This window comes from Biomphalaria glabrata, chromosome 9 (assembly GCF_947242115.1).
Source record: "Biomphalaria glabrata chromosome 9, xgBioGlab47.1, whole genome shotgun sequence".
Lineage (NCBI taxonomy): Eukaryota > Metazoa > Mollusca > Gastropoda > Planorbidae > Biomphalaria > Biomphalaria glabrata.
Window position 1 is genome coordinate 31,170,692 of NC_074719.1, and position 17,680 is coordinate 31,188,371.

The 17,680-nt window shown below is 35.2% G+C and overlaps 1 protein-coding gene across 6 annotated transcripts in view; it reads right to left on the bottom strand.

The window, feature by feature from the left end:
* LOC106056766 (ribonuclease 3-like) overlaps window positions 1-17,680 on the bottom strand; it is a 42,834-nt gene that overhangs the window by 13,565 nt on the left and 11,589 nt on the right. For 5 of the 6 annotated variants that reach the window (XM_056042564.1, XM_013213613.2, XM_056042565.1 and 2 more), the window contains exons 3-12: window positions 16,005-17,642; window positions 15,687-15,860; window positions 14,895-15,082; window positions 13,449-13,728; window positions 10,007-10,186; window positions 5,586-5,771; window positions 5,149-5,319; window positions 3,493-3,691; window positions 2,639-2,814; window positions 1,570-1,678 (exon numbers count right to left, since the gene is read on the bottom strand). In XM_056042564.1, coding sequence (XP_055898539.1) covers window positions 1,570-1,678; window positions 2,639-2,814; window positions 3,493-3,691; window positions 5,149-5,319; window positions 5,586-5,771; window positions 10,007-10,186; window positions 13,449-13,728; window positions 14,895-15,082; window positions 15,687-15,860; window positions 16,005-17,642 — 3,301 coding nt within the window. The remainder of the gene's footprint in view (window positions 1-1,569; window positions 1,679-2,638; window positions 2,815-3,492; window positions 3,692-5,148; window positions 5,320-5,585; window positions 5,772-10,006; window positions 10,187-13,448; window positions 13,729-14,894; window positions 15,083-15,686; window positions 15,861-16,004; window positions 17,643-17,680) is intronic. The other variant, XM_056042568.1, reaches the window with a different exon arrangement.

Genomic DNA, 17,680 nt, shown 5'->3' on the forward strand with positions numbered 1-17,680 from the left:
AAAAAATCTACAACCGTTTGCATAAATGTGTTAAATATGTGATGAACTGTAGTCTCCTCTAATAAAAAGCCTCAAGTGTTTAATAGTTAATAGTTGTAAAAGTGGTGTATTTTTATGAAAAAACTGCTTGCATAAGTGATTTTAAAAATTAGATTTTTCGCTTTCAGAAAAGAAAAAAGTAGCCGTTGCATCAGAACTTTGAATGGTCTAAAATATTGTGATGTTGGATTTTCACTATCTTTTCTAGTTTACCAAATCTAAACGGGACGGACGTACGGACAGACAGACAGACATTTCACACAAAACTAATAGCGTCTTTTCCCCTTTTGGGGGCTGCTAAAAATCCAATTGATGACTTAATTTGGTAAGTGGTGAAAATACATTCCAAAATCAGAAAATTATGAAAAATATTCACCAGGCTTTTTTGAAAAAAGGGAAAACATTGGCATTAAATAGATGAAAACCTTGAATTAAAACAGAAAAATAATTTTAGAGGCATGTAAAATTAGGAGAAGAAATTGAAAGCTGGATAGCAGTTCTTCTCTAAACTCTTATTCACTATTGTACATTTTATTTTTCATCTTTTAAAGTTACAATCTTTATTTACAGTGTACTACATAAAGAAGCAAAAAAAAACCAACAAAAAACAACATTGCAGTTACATTTTAGTTGGTGAAAAACATCTCAAAGAACTTAATAAAAATTGTCTGAAATACATTAATTTAGTTCAAGGTTGTTTGCAATAAAAAATTATTAGGACATTTTGACTTGAAAATTAAGTATATTTTGATATTATATTATATTATCAAAAACTTTAATTGAAATTTTTCGTAGATATTAATAAGAACTCTAACGAGATACAAGCTTGCAGATTTCTGTAACATATCTTGGTCCAGCATCACAAATTAAAGTTTGGGATCAGATATATTTTTAAGTGATAATCCTAACTTAATTTAAAATTATACTTATGGCTAAAATGTCTCAATTAGATAAGAGCATTAAGAAAGTTCAAGATTTACTACTCTTGATGAAGTTCAGATTTGAAAAGAGAATGCTTTAAAAATCTACTCTATATTTTTTACTGCTTATACTGACTTTAAAAAAATACTTTTTAAAAAAAGACAACACCTCTTTTATGAGATTGTTTTTCTCTTAAAAATTAATGAATGTTAGATTAAAAAAACAATGGAAGAACTTTTTTTACTTCCTGAGAAAAAATTCCTGGTTAAGGGAATGTATAGATCTTCAACACTTTATAATATTCTAATGATAGACCTTTCAATCTAGACTTAGAAGACGATTTCCAGAACATTAATTAACCAATGTTGGATCTAGTCCTCACACCAAATTTACATTTATTTTTTTTCACTTTGAAAAATTACAACAGTCAAATGAGTTTACCCCATGTGGCCGATAGCTAGTAATTCTTTTCTGTGATATACATCAACTGTTAAGTTTCTAGGAAAATTGGTAGAAGTAATTTTTGAGAAAGTTCCTCTTAGATTTAATGACATGGGCATGGATGTTCTAGCATCATCTAGTGCTAACTAATAATTGATTTTAACTAACCTCCATCTAAAAATAGGGCTCCCATGATAGCTTCACAACAATTAGCCATAGCATGTTGAAGATCTGATTCATGACAGAGGTCAGGTCCATGTACATACAGCATAAAGTCCTGGAAATAGCAATATATTAAAATATGATATTACAACTCTCCATCTTTTCTAATCTGAGTCACCTTGATTGTTATCTATTAATTTGTTAAGAAAAACCACTTGCCCCACCTTCCACTCATCACATTTCATGTTTGCAACTAATTAAGAATAATAATCATAAGAAAACAATAGAAAAAAGAATACTTTAAAAAAAAAAACACCAAAGTTTATCTATGCTGAAATAACGGCTAATAACTGCCATTTGTCTGAAAATTACAGGGTTTTGCTCCCTTTCTGTTATATTAAACAAAATGATTAATTAGTACTAAATGATTAACTAACTAGTTAATTTTTGGATTGATTCATGTATTGTTATCGACTATAAACAATTATGCAAAATTTTAACTTGATCCGAGAATGGGAAGTGGGAGAAAAAAACACATTAAAATGTAATTAGGGGACTAAATCCATATATATATATATATATATATATATTTATTTATTATTTTGTTTAATTTTGAAATAAGGGGAATAAAACTACTTAATGATATATATATATCATTAAGTAGTTTTATTCCCCTTATTTCAAAATTAAACAAAATAATTAATCACCAAATTATTGTTTATTTTTTTATTGATTCATGTCTTGTCAGGTTCTATGAATAATTGTTTTAACTTGATCTTAGAATGGCAAATGGGAGAAAAAACATGTTCTGACTTTTTAATAGACAGACAAGAGTGAGTTCATCTTATAGTCAAAATATAATTTCTCCAATCATGTATATAATCATAGGTTTTTATCCAACAGCCTTTATGGACCAAATTCAACAGAACTAAAAAAAAAAACAACAACTCAGCATTCAATGTCTAGCATTAGCAACCATAAATGTAAAGATACTTACAGAAATAATTAAAATTTTAATGTTAGTTGTACTGACCTCAACACACTGTTCTTTTAGAAATATTGAAACATTATTTACCTGGAGTTTAAGCTTTTTAGCTAGTACAGCAAGGTGCTGGTTTTGTACAAGAGCCATTCTATAAGTTGTCAAGCCCCCTTCCTCAAGCCAAGGAAACATGTAAAATAGATGAACACTGGTCAAAAATTCGATAACTGCATCTCCTAGGAACTCAAGTCTTTCATTGTGAGGAATTTCTGAAATGAAGATAATAATAATGTCAGAGGATTGAGGGAAGAATGCAGCATTTCATGTGACCCAGCATATAGTTTGACATATCTTACAACTATGAAAATTAAAAAGTTTTGCTAATAAATCCATAAAACTTCATAATTAAGTTGTCAAGCCCCCTTCCTCAAGCCAAGGAAACATGTAAAATAGATGAACACTGGTCAAAAATTCGATAACTGCATCTCCTAGAAACTCAAGTCTTTCATTGTGAGGAATTTCTGAATGTATTCATCATCCTCTACAGTCTAATGTTTTAGGTCTTTCACCACCATCTTCAATTTATGTCTATCAGTTCTTCTTTCAAGTCTTACACTTCATGCTTTGTAGGTCAGTTCTCACACCATCTATTCTCTAGTCTAATCCTTGATTTGCATTTAATTCATTTCTCTTTAAAAAAAAAAGTAAAGTTCCCCTTTCTGACCTTGTGATCTATAGGGCAGATAATGTCCGGGTCATCTGTTTCTGTGGCCATGGTTAATAAGGTTGTTATGTGGCCAGCACAATGACCAATCACCTTCATTTCCCAAACTAATGTGAGGTACCTATTAGAGCTGGGTGGACTTATGATCCTGAAATTGTCATAAATTGTCTGCCTTATTTCTAAATTGCAGGAATTTAAAAGCAACTATACTACTAATACTAACCTGAAACAGTTTCTTCTTGTTTCCCTAAGCGAGACATGATGTCAACTAATATACAGATTCCTCTCTTACGAGTGTTTTGATAATGTATTCTGCGATCCCCATATTCCACCTGTCGCATGCCACAATTGGTGAGTGAGTTACGTGTGTGATCAGGATTGGTTCCATAGTTTGTGCGGTAAGAAGTGTGAGTCAGGGAAAGCTAAATAGGATTGTATAAAAAATTATTTGTATTCTTTCTATAATTATCTGACTCAAATTACAAAAAAAAAACAACAACATTACTAATTATTATTTCCCTTGTTTCTATTATTTACAAATAAGACATTAATTATTATTTCACAATATCTGCCTCATTTTCAAATATGATATGATCTAAAATTCTTATATAAATATATATAGATAGATATGAAATACCACTTATTTACTCATTCATTGATTCACTGATCATCAAGAAAGTTATCTAACTCCCTGACTCATTTTCAAGCATGAAATTATTTATAATTCTTACCAATTATGTAATATATATATAATATATATATGCAAAAGTATGTCCAACACCACCAGGGTGGAAACATTCGAACTACTAACCCCTCCATTTTTATATTTTTTAGGTCCAAAGTACAGGTCATAGCACAGGTCAAAGATATATCAATAAACAGTATATTTTAGATTATTATGTTAAAAGCTTTTTGAAAGTCCAAGACTCAACTATTTATAAAATATTATTTAATTGAGAATTCTTTTGTTTTTCTAGCATTAAGTATAGGCTGGGGTTTTCCTCAGGCTTTTTTTTTATATAATCCCCACATTTTAAAGAAGTTTTCTGTCGTGACATGCTGCTCCAATACTGACATAAAAGAACAACTGGGTCTAACTGGAACTAGAATATCCATAGGACAAGGTCCATCCATACAGCTCTCAAAATAAAATTTTACAGTAGAAAAATGGACTGTGCCCTGGCTATGCCATGTGGAATCATCACATCCTGGATCCAGGCCCCTTCACGCTATCACATTCACCAATTAGATAAAAATTTCATGATGGGTTTTAATCTAATAGTAGAGCTGAGTGAGACATAGACCTCCATCTGAAGTAGTATAATACAGACATCCGTCAAAAAAGCACCTAGAGAGGGGGAAGGCCCACTATTATTCAACATAGTCAAATGCAAGTGAAAGGTAGTGGTGTTATTATTACCTTTGGTCATTTCTGAGACCCTGATACCCACATGAGGGAGCATCGCTATATAGGTTGTATAATTAAGGCTGACGTGTCCCATCAAAACGAAGTTAAACTGCTTTTAAGGTACCAGTGTTCCGCCTTTCATTCCTTCTCCTGTCAGTTTGTAAGAACTGGTTCCGATGGATTTATGAGAAAATCACAAATAAAGGTCAGAAGCTGGATTTCACTGTCAAGAGGCATTTATCAAGCCTTGGGAGCATTTCTTGGAAAGTGGGAGCTTATACCCGATTTCATCCCCGGCATTCACAGTCCTTGGAACCCCATTGAGAATTATAGATTCCAGTAAAGTTTAAATTCTTGTTGGGATTTAAATCATAATTTAGGATAGGATAGCTACATTTGTCTAAACATAGAACCAGACCAGCTGAAAACAAAGCCAAACTTAGACAAAATATTGAACCTAAGCTCAAATACCTGAAGCAGATTTCTATCAACAAACTTGTAGTCTATGGAATTCTCTAGTACATCCAGACAAATGTGGAAACGCAAATGGCTCATCAATACAGGAATCATCAGAGCATGCTGACAGAGGTCTGACCGTAGACCAGTGCATAAAAACCCTTTGCTACTTAGTTCAATAGTAACCTGAGATAATTTTAATAATAATACTATATTATATTAAGAATTGCATTAAATCACTCAACAATAATTAAAAAAACTACTATTTACAGCAATAATTTTAAAGATTAATTTAAAACATAATCAAATGTAACTTTAAAATAATTATTTATGAATAATAGAAAATAATTTTATTCTATTAAAATTGATATATAAAAATACAACTAAGAAATAAATACTAAGTACTGATACTGTCCTAGAGTATAAAATATTTAATATTACAAGTAACCTACTTCTCTCTTCATTGTCTTCTTCATTCTAATTTCTCTGAGTTTCTCTTCTTGCTCTTTTAACTTCATTTTATCTGCTGCTAGAATTTTAGGTTTGCTGTTCAACAAATGTCGAAATTTCACATACTGCTTCCATGCTTTTCTATAAACTGGATCTCCTGCATAGCTAAGTTGAGCTGGTCTATAACCCTAAAAAGAGAAAAATAATTCATAAAATAATATTGATTTAAATAATGTTGGTAAAAGCTTTAAAAAAAAACAAAAAAACTATTGACTGATAATTTACAAAAGTATTGTGTACAGTATTTTTCTGTGTGTTTAATATAGTCTACAGTACTCTACAAATACTTTGACACTTTGCATGCCATAATCTATTTAACTAGACACAGTAAAAGACAATGCCTAATGATGTATATAAGTGATCCAGTCTAAGATTAAACTATTTTATTTCATAGTATATTTTGTAGAAGGCAACATTCTTCTACAAACAGTACCATAACTATAATTGCTTGTCCATAGTAAATGTAAAAAGTAAAGTTCCCCTTTCAGACCTCGTAGTCTATAGGGCTGTCCATAGGAAGAATACAACTCCATCAGTGTTCAGCATAAAAGTTGGTAAGTCAATGTCATTTTTGTAGAAGGGGATTGAAAAAAATGGTAATTTAAAGGGAAACTCTGCGAATCCAATAGCCTTTCAATTGGAAACACATATTTTAAGCACAAACAAATACACAAAAAAACATGGCGATCACCAAATGGAGAAACCTTCAATGAGATAGATTACATTTGCATCTCCAAACGATGGAGGTCATCTCTGTTAGACGTGCGGACCCGCAGAGGAGCTGATATCGGCTCAGACCACTACCTTGTTAGTGGCAAATGTAAGCTCCGATTGAAACGCCAACCAAAACGAGCCACACGACCCCGCCCATTTAATGTAGAGAAGCTTAAAGACGGCAATACTGCAGCACAGTTCCAATTGAAACTAACGAACCGCTTTGAGGCTCTTGCAGATATATTGACCCTTGAAGAAGAGTGGGCCAACTTCAAAGATACCACTATTGGGTGCGTGGAAGAAGTTATCGGAAGGAGGAGAGGTTCATACAAGGAACGGTGGATACAAGACAGAACATGGAAATTGATTGATGAGAGGAAAGAGGCCAAATTAGACGAGATCAGAAAAATGAAACACAGGATCGCAGCCTAGCGGAAGAAGCCTATAGGGAAGCAGATCTGAAAGTAAAGAGAAGCTGTCGGCAAGATAAACGGGACTGGATTGAGCAGAAAGGACAAGAGGCACAAGCAGCTGCAAGCAGAAATGACACAAAAACCCTCCATCGTATTGTCCGAGATCTCTCTGGAGCAAAGAGTGGACATGGGGCACTGATAAAAGACAAGCAAGGCAAAACTTTGTTAACGAAAGAAGAACAGGATGCAAGATGGGTAGAGCACTTTAAACAGACCCTTAACCAACTGTCGCCAGACCTAACTTACATATTCAAGGACCCCTCTCCAGACAATGATCTCAAGGTCAAGACAGACCCAATAACTGCTGAGGAGGTTACCATGGCCAAAGAATAACAAAGCACCAGGACTAGACATGATATCAGCAGAAATGCTAAAATATGGGGGACAGTGCATTGTTAACAGAATGACTGATCTCTTAAATCTCTGTTGGCGAACTTTAAAAGTCCCAGAGGACTGGCAAAAGGGAGTGATTGTAAAGCTTCCAAAAAAGGGCAACTTGGCAGACTGCAACAACTGGAGGGGCATTACTCTCCTCTCTGTCCCAGGCAAAGTTTTCAGCACTGTTTTGTTGAGACGGCTTCAACAGTCTGTAGATGAAAGGCTCAGAGAAGAACAAGCAGGTTTCCGAAGAGGCAGATCATGTACAGAGCAGATTTTCGTTTTACGAAATATCATAGAACAAAGTCTTGAGTACCAACAACGGCTAACGATCAGTTTTGTAGACTTTAAGAAAGCGTTTGATAGTGTCCACAGAGAATCACTATGGAAAATAGTTAGAGAATATGGCATCCCAGAAAAATTCATCCAGATTCTACGACACCTCTACAGTCAGTCTAGTTGCTGCATTAAAACAGAAGAGTTTTTTACAATCGAGACAGGTGTGAGACAGGGGTGCATCTTATCTCCCTTCCTTTTCCTCCTAGCCATCGACTACATAATGAGGAGAGCAATGAACCAGACTGCCTTTGGTATTCCATGGCATGAACAACTCCGACTGACGGACTTGGACTTTGCTGATGATGTTGCACTACTTGGGGCTACAAATAAATGCATACAAAAAATGACAGAGAGCCTACATGAAGAAGCACCCAAAATTGGCCTCTGCATAAACTTAGATAAGACCAAAATTTTGCGAGTGGGATATAGGGCAAAGGGTGCCCCCATCAGACCTGGCGAGTCAAAGCTTGAAGAGCTGGACAAGTTCACGTACCTTGGCAGCATCATAACAAATGATGGAGATGCTTACCATGATGTAGCGTGCCAAATAGGAAAGGCAGGGAGCATTTTCCAAAGGCTGCAGCCTATTTGGACTAGCCAAGCCATTGGACTCGAGACAAAAATACACCTTCTCAACACAATCGTCATTCCAACTGCTACATATGCATGTGAGACGTGGAAGTCATCTGTCAAAATTGAGAAAAGACTAAATGTGGCTCAACAGAGATGGCTGAGACGGATTTTGGGAGTCAGTTACACAGATCGGGTCTCAAACAAGAAAATCTTTTGCAGAACTGGGAGTCGAACACTTAGTGAGGTTGTGACAGTGCGTCGCATGAGGTTTGCGGGACATGTTCTACGTCAAAATGAATTACGCACACCAAGAGTTGCGATAACATGGAAGCCAAAACGAGGAAAGCGCAAACAGGGACGTCCTCGTATTACCTGGCGACACACCTTCATGGAGGACCTCAGAACAGTGGACACCAGGTGGGAGGAGGCTTCAGACATTGCCAGTGACAGATCATTATGGAGACAGCTTGCCGCCCAATGCGCCAAATGGCGCGGGAGGACCTAAGTCTAAGTCTAAGTAATCAAGCTGTTACAATTATTTAAAATAGGTAAATTTTGACAATGGTTAATGGAGTAATCCTTAAGAGGACACATCCTCAGTTGTAAATGACATGATCAGTCAAGTTTTGTTTAGTTCTGTTGTAATACCCACAATAATTTTCTTTTGGTTTTCACTTTGATTTGGTGTGAGTTCATTTCTGTAATAAGAAGGGAATGAATATAAAATAACAATAAGACTTGTCTAGATTAATGAGGAATGCAGTATTTCTTCTGGCTATGCAGCACCAGGTGCAACCTACATACTTTGCCACATCCAGCACAGACATAAGCATTGTCTGCCGGTGGTCCATTTAGATTTTGTTTTCTATGTCCACTTCTGTCATTGGCAGAGGATTTTTTTTTTGGTCTCAAATGTGTAATCTGTGACCTTTGAAAGTGAGCTCCAGCTGTCTTGTTCCAAAGCCGCCTGCAGGAAGGTGCCCTCTTCTATGTCAGTTAAAGCAAATTACGTTGACCAACTTTCAGCTCACCAAAAAGGACTGCTGTTGGCATATATTCTTGCCCTGCCCAGCATAGCTGTCAGACCAAAAAAAGTTCATCTAAACTGTCCATACTGGCACTCACAAGGATATATAGTGCGGTCTTGCCAATATAAGTACATACATGATGGAGTGCAAGCATCTTTGGTGAAAGCATTCAAGAAATCTTAGTTGCTTTTGTATGGTACCCATGTCTCAGATCCATATAGAAGGGTCGAGGGAACCACTGATTGGTAAACGCTGATTTTTGTAGGCAGGTGGAGTGATTTATTCCACCAAACTCTTACCTGGAAGCTTCCAAAAGCACTATTGGCCCTGGCCAGATGGTTATCAACTTCCTTTGAAAGCGATGCATCACTATGCTTCCTAGATAAGAGGCCATGGCAGTCTGTGAAGCCTTAAAAGTCATCAACTCGGCGAGGGACACTTGAGGGCAACACAGATTGTTGTGGTTACTGACTCAAAACCTGTACTACAGGCTTTGCAAAGCTCAGAACCATGGCCCCCCCATACTAACACTGTCATCATGGCTTCACAAAACATAAAGCAACCCTATGGCACCTCTGTAATAATGCAGTTGGTACCAAGTCAAATATGTGTCACCAGCAACACCGTTGCAGACTCCTTGGCCACCAGGTAGGGCAAACACCACCCATGGAGCAGGCTGAGAGTTTTCATCTTTCTCTGGCTATAATCCATAAAATAGAAATGGAAAAGTGGTTTGAGTGCTGGGACATATCCCAAAAAAAACCGCGGAGTCTGGCAGTGCATGAGGTGCCCTGATAGCACTCTTAAAATAGAAAAGAACAAGTATACATTGAATTTAGTACATTATAACCAATTTACCTGATGAATTATGAGTGGATATTTAAGACTTCCATCTTCCTCCAATATCTGTGACTCATTGTGTTTCTCAGTGTTTTTCTTCTCTTTTTCAGAATCATTGTCTAGGTTTTGTTTCAAAGGATTACCTTGTAGTGTTAGGACCTTTCTATCTAACTGATCAATTCTGATTGAGCTTGGTTTCTGTCAGAAAATAATTTGTAAATAAAATCAGTATTCTAACAACAAAAACTGTTGTAACAAAATTCAAAGAAAACAGCACACAAATCTTTGAATAGTATAATCATTTACTTTTCAGTTCCATTTCACTTCTAAAACAAATCATTGTACTAGGAGATCTAAGCTAGTCTGCTAGTATAGAGGTAGTAGTCAAAAACTAACATTTAAAAGGTTCTGAGTGGGTTTTTCAAATCCATTGAAAACAAATAGGTCACTCAAAGTGATCCATTCCATTGAAAACAAATAGGTCAATCAAAGGGATCCATTCCATTGAAAACAAATAGGTCAATCAAAGGGATCCATTCCATTGAAAACAAATAGGTCAATCAAAGTGATCCATTCCATTGAAAACAAATAGGTCAATCAAAGTGATCCATTCCATTGAAAACAAATAGGTCACTCAAAGTGATCCATTCCATTGAAAACAAATAGGTCACTCAAAGTGATCCATCCCATTGAAAACAAATAGGTCAATCAGTGATCCATCCCATTGAAAACAAATAGGTCAATCAGTGATCCATCCCATTGAAAACAAATAGGTCAATCAGTGATCCATCCCATTGAAAACAAATAGGTCAATCAGTGATCCATCCCATTGAAAACAAATAGGTCAATCAGTGATCCATCCCATTGAAAACAAATAGGTCAATCAGTGATCCATTCCATTGAAAACAAATAGGTCAATCAGTGATCCATCCCATTGAAAACAAATAGGTCAATCAGTGATCCATTCCATTGAAAACAAATAGGTCACTCAAAGTGATCCATTCCATTGAAAACAAATAGGTCAATCAGTGATCCATCCCATTGAAAACAAATAGGTCAATCAGTGATCCATCCCATTGAAACCAAATAGGTCAATCAGTGATCCATCCCATTGAAAACAAATAGGTCAATCAGTGATCCATTCCATTGAAAACAAATAGGTCAATCAGTGATCCATTCCATTGAAAACAAATAGGTCAATCAGTGATCCATCCCATTGAAAACAAATAGGTCAATCAGTGATCCATCCCATTGAAAACAAATAGGTCAATCAGTGATCCATCCCATTGAAAACAAATAGGTCAATCAGTGATCCATCCCATTGAAAACAAATAGGTCAATCAGTGATCCATCCCATTGAAAACAAATAGGTCAATCAGTGATCCATCCCATTGAAAACAAATAGGTCAATCAAAGGGATCCATTCCATTGAAAACAAATAGGTCAATCAAAGTGATCCATTCCATTGAAAACAAATAGGTCAATCAAAGGGATCCATTCCATTGAAAACAAATAGGTCAATCAAAGTGATCCATTCCATCGATAACAAATAGGTCAATCAAAGTGATCCATTCCATTGAAAACAAATAGGTCAATCAAAGTGATCCATTCCATTGAAAACAAATAGGTCAATCAAAGTGATCCATTCCATTGAAAACAAATAGGTCAATCAAAGTGATCCATTCCATTGAAAACAAATAGGTCACTCAAAGTGATCCATTCCATTGAAAACAAATAGGTCACTCAAAGTGATCCATCCCATTGAAAACAAATAGGTCAATCAGTGATCCATCCCATTGAAAACAAATAGGTCAATCAGTGATCCATCCCATTGAAAACAAATAGGTCAATCAGTGATCCATCCCATTGAAAACAAATAGGTCAATTAGTGATCCATCCCATTGAAAACAAATAGGTCAATCAGTGATCCATCCCATTGAAAACAAATAGGTCAATCAGTGATCCATTCCATTGAAAACAAATAGGTCAATCAGTGATCCATCCCATTGAAAACAAATAGGTCAATCAGTGATCCATTCCATTGAAAACAAATAGGTCACTCAAAGTGATCCATTCCATTGAAAACAAATAGGTCAATCAGTGATCCATCCCATTGAAAACAAATAGGTCAATCAGTGATCCATCCCATTGAAAACAAATAGGTCACTCAGTGATCCATCCCATTGAAAACAAATAGGTCAATCAAAGGGATCCATTCCATTGAAAACAAATAGGTCAATCAAAGTGATCCATTCCATTGATAACAAATAGGTCAATCAAAGTGATCCATTCCATTGAAAACAAATAGGTCAATCAAAGTGATCCATTCCATTGAAAACAAATAGGTCAATCAAAGTGATCCATCCCATTGAAAACAAATAGGTCAATCAGTGATCCATCCCATTGAAAACAAATAGGTCAATCAGTGATCCATCCCATTGAAAACAAATAGGTCACTCAAAGTGATCCATCCCATTGAAAACAAATAGGTCAATCAGTGATCCATTCCATTGAAAACAAATAGGTCACTCAAAGTGATATTTTCATTGAAGTTGACAAGATTGCACTTCTACAGTAATGTAATCAAAAAGTGTCATAAACAAAGAAAAATGTTTACCCCATTCCAATTACACCCCCGACACACACACTAAATCCTGGTTACTCCTAAGAGTATAAAAGATGGCTGCCTAGTCGTGCGGTTTGCATGCTGGACTGTCATTCAGATTTATCGATGGTCTCGGGTTCAAACCCTGCCTGCTCCCATCCCCATTGTCCTGCGGGAGGATTGGACTAGGAAGTAAACTATCTTCAACTCTGAAGGAACATCCGAAACATGCAAAACATTTTACAATATTTTACAGATTTAGTTCAGTGACATAGATTCAGAGTTGGAAGCATTAAAAAATGATAGTCTAGACTATCCATCGACAGCTGTTAACCTGAGTGATTTGCCTGAGTTCACGTGTGTCAGCTGAACCTACAGTTAACCCAATTGTGCCACCAATTTATCGAAACAGTCTGGATCCAGCTGACTGCACCTTCTATGGCTTCAGCAGGTGTTGAAGATTCTTTTGGTGATGAGTTGCCTTAGTTTAGCTGTGTTGCTATGCTGTACAGTTTAGTGTCTAAGTCTTCAAACCTGCTGTTCATGGATATGAATAATGTTCATTTCATTGTTATTAATCCTGTGTCCTTGTCCTCATGCTGCAGAATGCCTCCAGAACATGGACAATGAAGCTGCAGCTGCACTTACTTCACAAGTTAGTAGAATAACAGCCAACTATCTAATCTTGCAATGATATCTGGCTGGAGCAGAATACAGCAGGATAGTGAAAAACTGCCAGAAATCCACTCATTTCCAGTGCAACCCTAATATATATACTATATTATATAGTGTAATAAGACCAAACAGAAGAGAGGATGTTACTAAAATGGGGGTGAAAAAGTTGATGAGACTTACCATGCCTGGATTTGTGACTATCATTCCTCTCAAATTGTCCACCATTGTGTGCCATTCACTTTCTCCACTCTCCATAATTTCATTCACTCTTGATTCATCCACAAGAGGAATTGCAGATTTCAGTAAAAAATTTAAAACTGTATTCATAGACAAAACTTCTTTACATCCTGAGTCTGGCAGAGTTCGACAAAACCTTGGCATGAAGTGAAAGCGATTACATCCACCTTTCTGTCCAGTCCAATCCATATCAAATAAATCCAGAATCTCAGTGAAAATAAATCTTTACACAGAAACAACAGAAATGTTCTAAGTTTTATTTTTATTTGTCTATCTACATATTAACATAAAAACAAAGCTTATATTAAGCGTAATTGTATCAATTACTTTGAATCAGTCATTTAATTAAATTTATAACATCTAGACTAACAATAATAAATTAGCGAGATAACAAATATTTTTACCAATTGTTTTTGTATAGCGACAAAGGGTGTATCTGGGTGATCGCTTTTAAAAATGCATTTATATATATATAAAAAAAAGGTTAAAGACCTGAATTCGAACTCAATAGCTAAAGCCTCCTCAAGTCAACACACTAACCACTATGTCAGCTATTCGCTTATGAAAATACTAGGTTTTATAGTTATTTATTGTTAGCTTCAAACTTTAAAGCAGCAACCTACAAAATATAAAGGGGGTAATTCAACTTATACCACCACATCACTTGAGTACTATTTCTTTCCTTTGTTTGAGATACGAAACAAAATAATCTCCAATAGTTAATTAACTAATGGGTTACTTTTTAAAAAATTGATTCTTATTTTGTTAGGTAAAAGAAATCATTGTGCAAAATTTCAACTTGTCCCGAGATTGGGTGTGGTAGAAATAAAGCATACCAAAGTTTTACCAGACAGATGGAGTAAGCTTTGTAAAAAAAAAACAACTATATTTCATACTTTATGAGGGTTAATAATTATCCACTCTAGGCCTCAGACATAGGTGAGATTGTTAATATATTTTTATGTTTGTTATGTTACTATAACATAACATAACCTGGCAAGCCCTAACCTGGAACACCAAGGAAAGAGGAAGAGGGGACGGCCCACAAATACATGGCGCCGCAATTTGAAAGCCAATGCCAAGCAGATGGCCAAGACATGTGGACAGTTGGAGAGATGTCTGGAGGAAGCTGATTGGTGACCTATGCCCCAGAAGGCAGAGCTACAATGAGATGTTACTATAGCAAATTGAGCCTCTATTATGTTTATTTTCAGCCCTATATAAATTAAATTACTATTAAAACTTGCCCTACAGAATTATGAATCTAAAAGAACAAACTTTTCCATGTTTAAGACTTTAAGATAATAAATTTGCGAACAATAACTGTAAGGTTAATAAATCAAAGCCCCGCTTCCCTCTATGATGTAGTCTGTGAAAACATGAACAAACCTGTTGAACAAATTTAGACTACGTATTGTAAAGTTTTCAGGTGCTGCCTCTGGAATGAAGTGAATGGTATACTCAATATTAAACCTTAGAAGTTTACATGCTGGAATGTTCTCCAACTTTACATGGCTAAACATGGAGAAACCTTCAAAAATGTATTCATGATTATCATGGTTGATTAAAGTAGGAACCTGGATGTAAAAAAGAAATGAAATTGAGCAATGAACAAAATGCAGACAACAGTTTCTATCATTATAAATACATATCAAAATACATTTTTTATCATTTCAAGTAGAAGTGCTCATTACAGTTTCTAACAATAATTTAGCCTTTCGCAAATCAATGGCAATAAATAAACTTTGTTATTATTGACAAAATAACACATAAAGCACAGGATAGATCAGAATGGAGAGATGTGCTAAAGCAGGTCAGGGCCCTCCATGGGCTGTAGCACCACAGGAATGGATTACTGACAAAGTACTTGTAGAGTATTCTTTACATTTATTGGTCATGCAGCAGCTCAGAATCACTACTGAATATATCGCAACAATTACACTATTAAAAGCGTTTGTATTATTCAAAGGATACCAAATGTAAATGTTTAGATGTTTAGTAAGTTTGACCTTGCAGACCTCTAGTCTAAATTGAGCCTTCCATCAATGACAATTTAAGTCAATCTGATAAATTAGTTGATATAAGAGTTTGATGTTACACAGCTATTTTTAAGTAAGCCTTTCAATAAACAAAACAAATAAACAAAATTATTTAAATATATATTTATAAGTAATTAAAAACCTTGGTAAGAAAGTTAGTATAAGGAGACATTGTCAGACGATAGTGATAGAGACGATGAATATTATTGCTTTCCTCATCACACAATTCCAGTGGCATTTCCCCAGGATAGATATCATGACGAATTCCAGATTGCCTTGATTTAATGCTACATCTACAAAGTGGTCCATCATTGGCCTAGAGTTAAATAGAAATGATAATTGTATAGCAACGAATATTAATATTTATATGTGTTTTTTTCAAAGATAGTTATTTAATTTTTTTTTAAATTTAATTTTTTATGTTTTAGAGTAGCTGTTCAGGTTTGTGAATCGTACTAACCTGACCTTTAATATTAAACCAAAGTTCTGGATGCAGACTGTTGGGAAATTTTTTTCTCCTGTCCCATTCTTCCATAATCTGACTTACTGCACCTTCATCATCATCATCATCATCATCATCATCTTCAGAAGAAGAGCTGTCACAGGATGATGACTTGTGGCCTGAACAATGATGATGATGGTGATGTGTACTACAAGGAGGAAGTAACTCTTCTATATTAGGTGTTCTCTTTTCAGATCTTTTAACAATATCTTCTTCAAATCTATTTTCTAGTTCAACCATACGAGAAGTGGCTTCCATATTTCCTGTTTCAGGATTCTTAAAAAAATACAAATCAGCAGGGCAACTTCGAGTAAAATAACCAACTGGTTCAGACTCTAAATTTTCGGCTAAGTCACTTTCAATCTTTCTTTTTTTGCTAGGACTTAACTTGTCCATGTCATTATTATCTAGATGCTCACTACATAGCAAATCTTGTCTATACTGGCTCAAATGTTTATGTATAGTGCCCAAATCTTGTTCATATGTTAAAGATGGACTACGGCTACGCTTGGAAACTTTACAGCTTTGACTGGATGAGCTTGATGAGTGTGTCCTAAGCTTCCTCTCTCTGATAGGGCTTCTAGAAAATCTAGAAGATTTGCTCCTACTGGAAACTGTCTTTCTCTCATTCCTACTAGAAAATGTATTTTTCTCTCTATCTTGATTTCTATCATTTCTGTAAGTATAAGAATTTCTTCTTCCATCTTTTAAATTCAGTTTTTCAGTCTCTCTGTAAGACTCTTTTCTAGGGTTGTACTTTGATGAGTCTGCGTGGTCAATATGTTTTCTGACAGAAATATGTTTTTTTTCATCTCTTGACCTTGATATTTCATCACGTTTCTCTCTATATTGACTCTTTCTGTCATCATTTTTTGAAGAACTATTGAAACCCAAAGTTGTATATCCACTTTTGCTAACTTTATTTTTTACAGAGTTATTTAAATTATCTTCAAGTTCTACAGCAACTTCATCATGTTTCTTTTGTCCATGAGATAATTGATAAGTTCCAATCCTATGGGATGATTCATGTTTTGAACCAGAATTATATCTTGGACTGAGATCAGCAGGTACCTTATTATTATCATATTTCTGACTAGGAAAAGTCATTCTTGAATTATTTGTTCTCACTTTTTCATATCCTGAATTTAATTTTGAAGCAAAGTTGTGTTTATGTGCTGTGTAGTGTTGCATAGGAGCTTGAAAGTCAGGATTGCTTTGTCCACTTGAGAATTTGTTACAACTTCCAAAGGGTACAGAAGTCTGAACATTCATTGAGGGAGGAGGCTGATGGGTTGGAATAAAATGACAAGGATTGTTACCCAGTACAGAATGACTGGGAAAAGTCTGAGTTAAAACTCCATTGGAATTAAAGTTAGTTGGAGTTGGTGAACTGAGCATAGTAGGGAAACATTCTGCATTATTGGATGCAGCTCTTATAAACGGATTATTTGAATGGACTGGATTTGTGAACTGATTGAATTGAGATTGTTGAGGGTTCTGATGCCAAGGTCTCACATGTTTCTGACTATTAAAAGGAAGAGGATTTCTAAGACCATTCTGAACAGATTGATGTCCTAATATTCTTTCACTGTTGAACTGAAAAATAAATAAATACAAAATTAATACAGATCTCT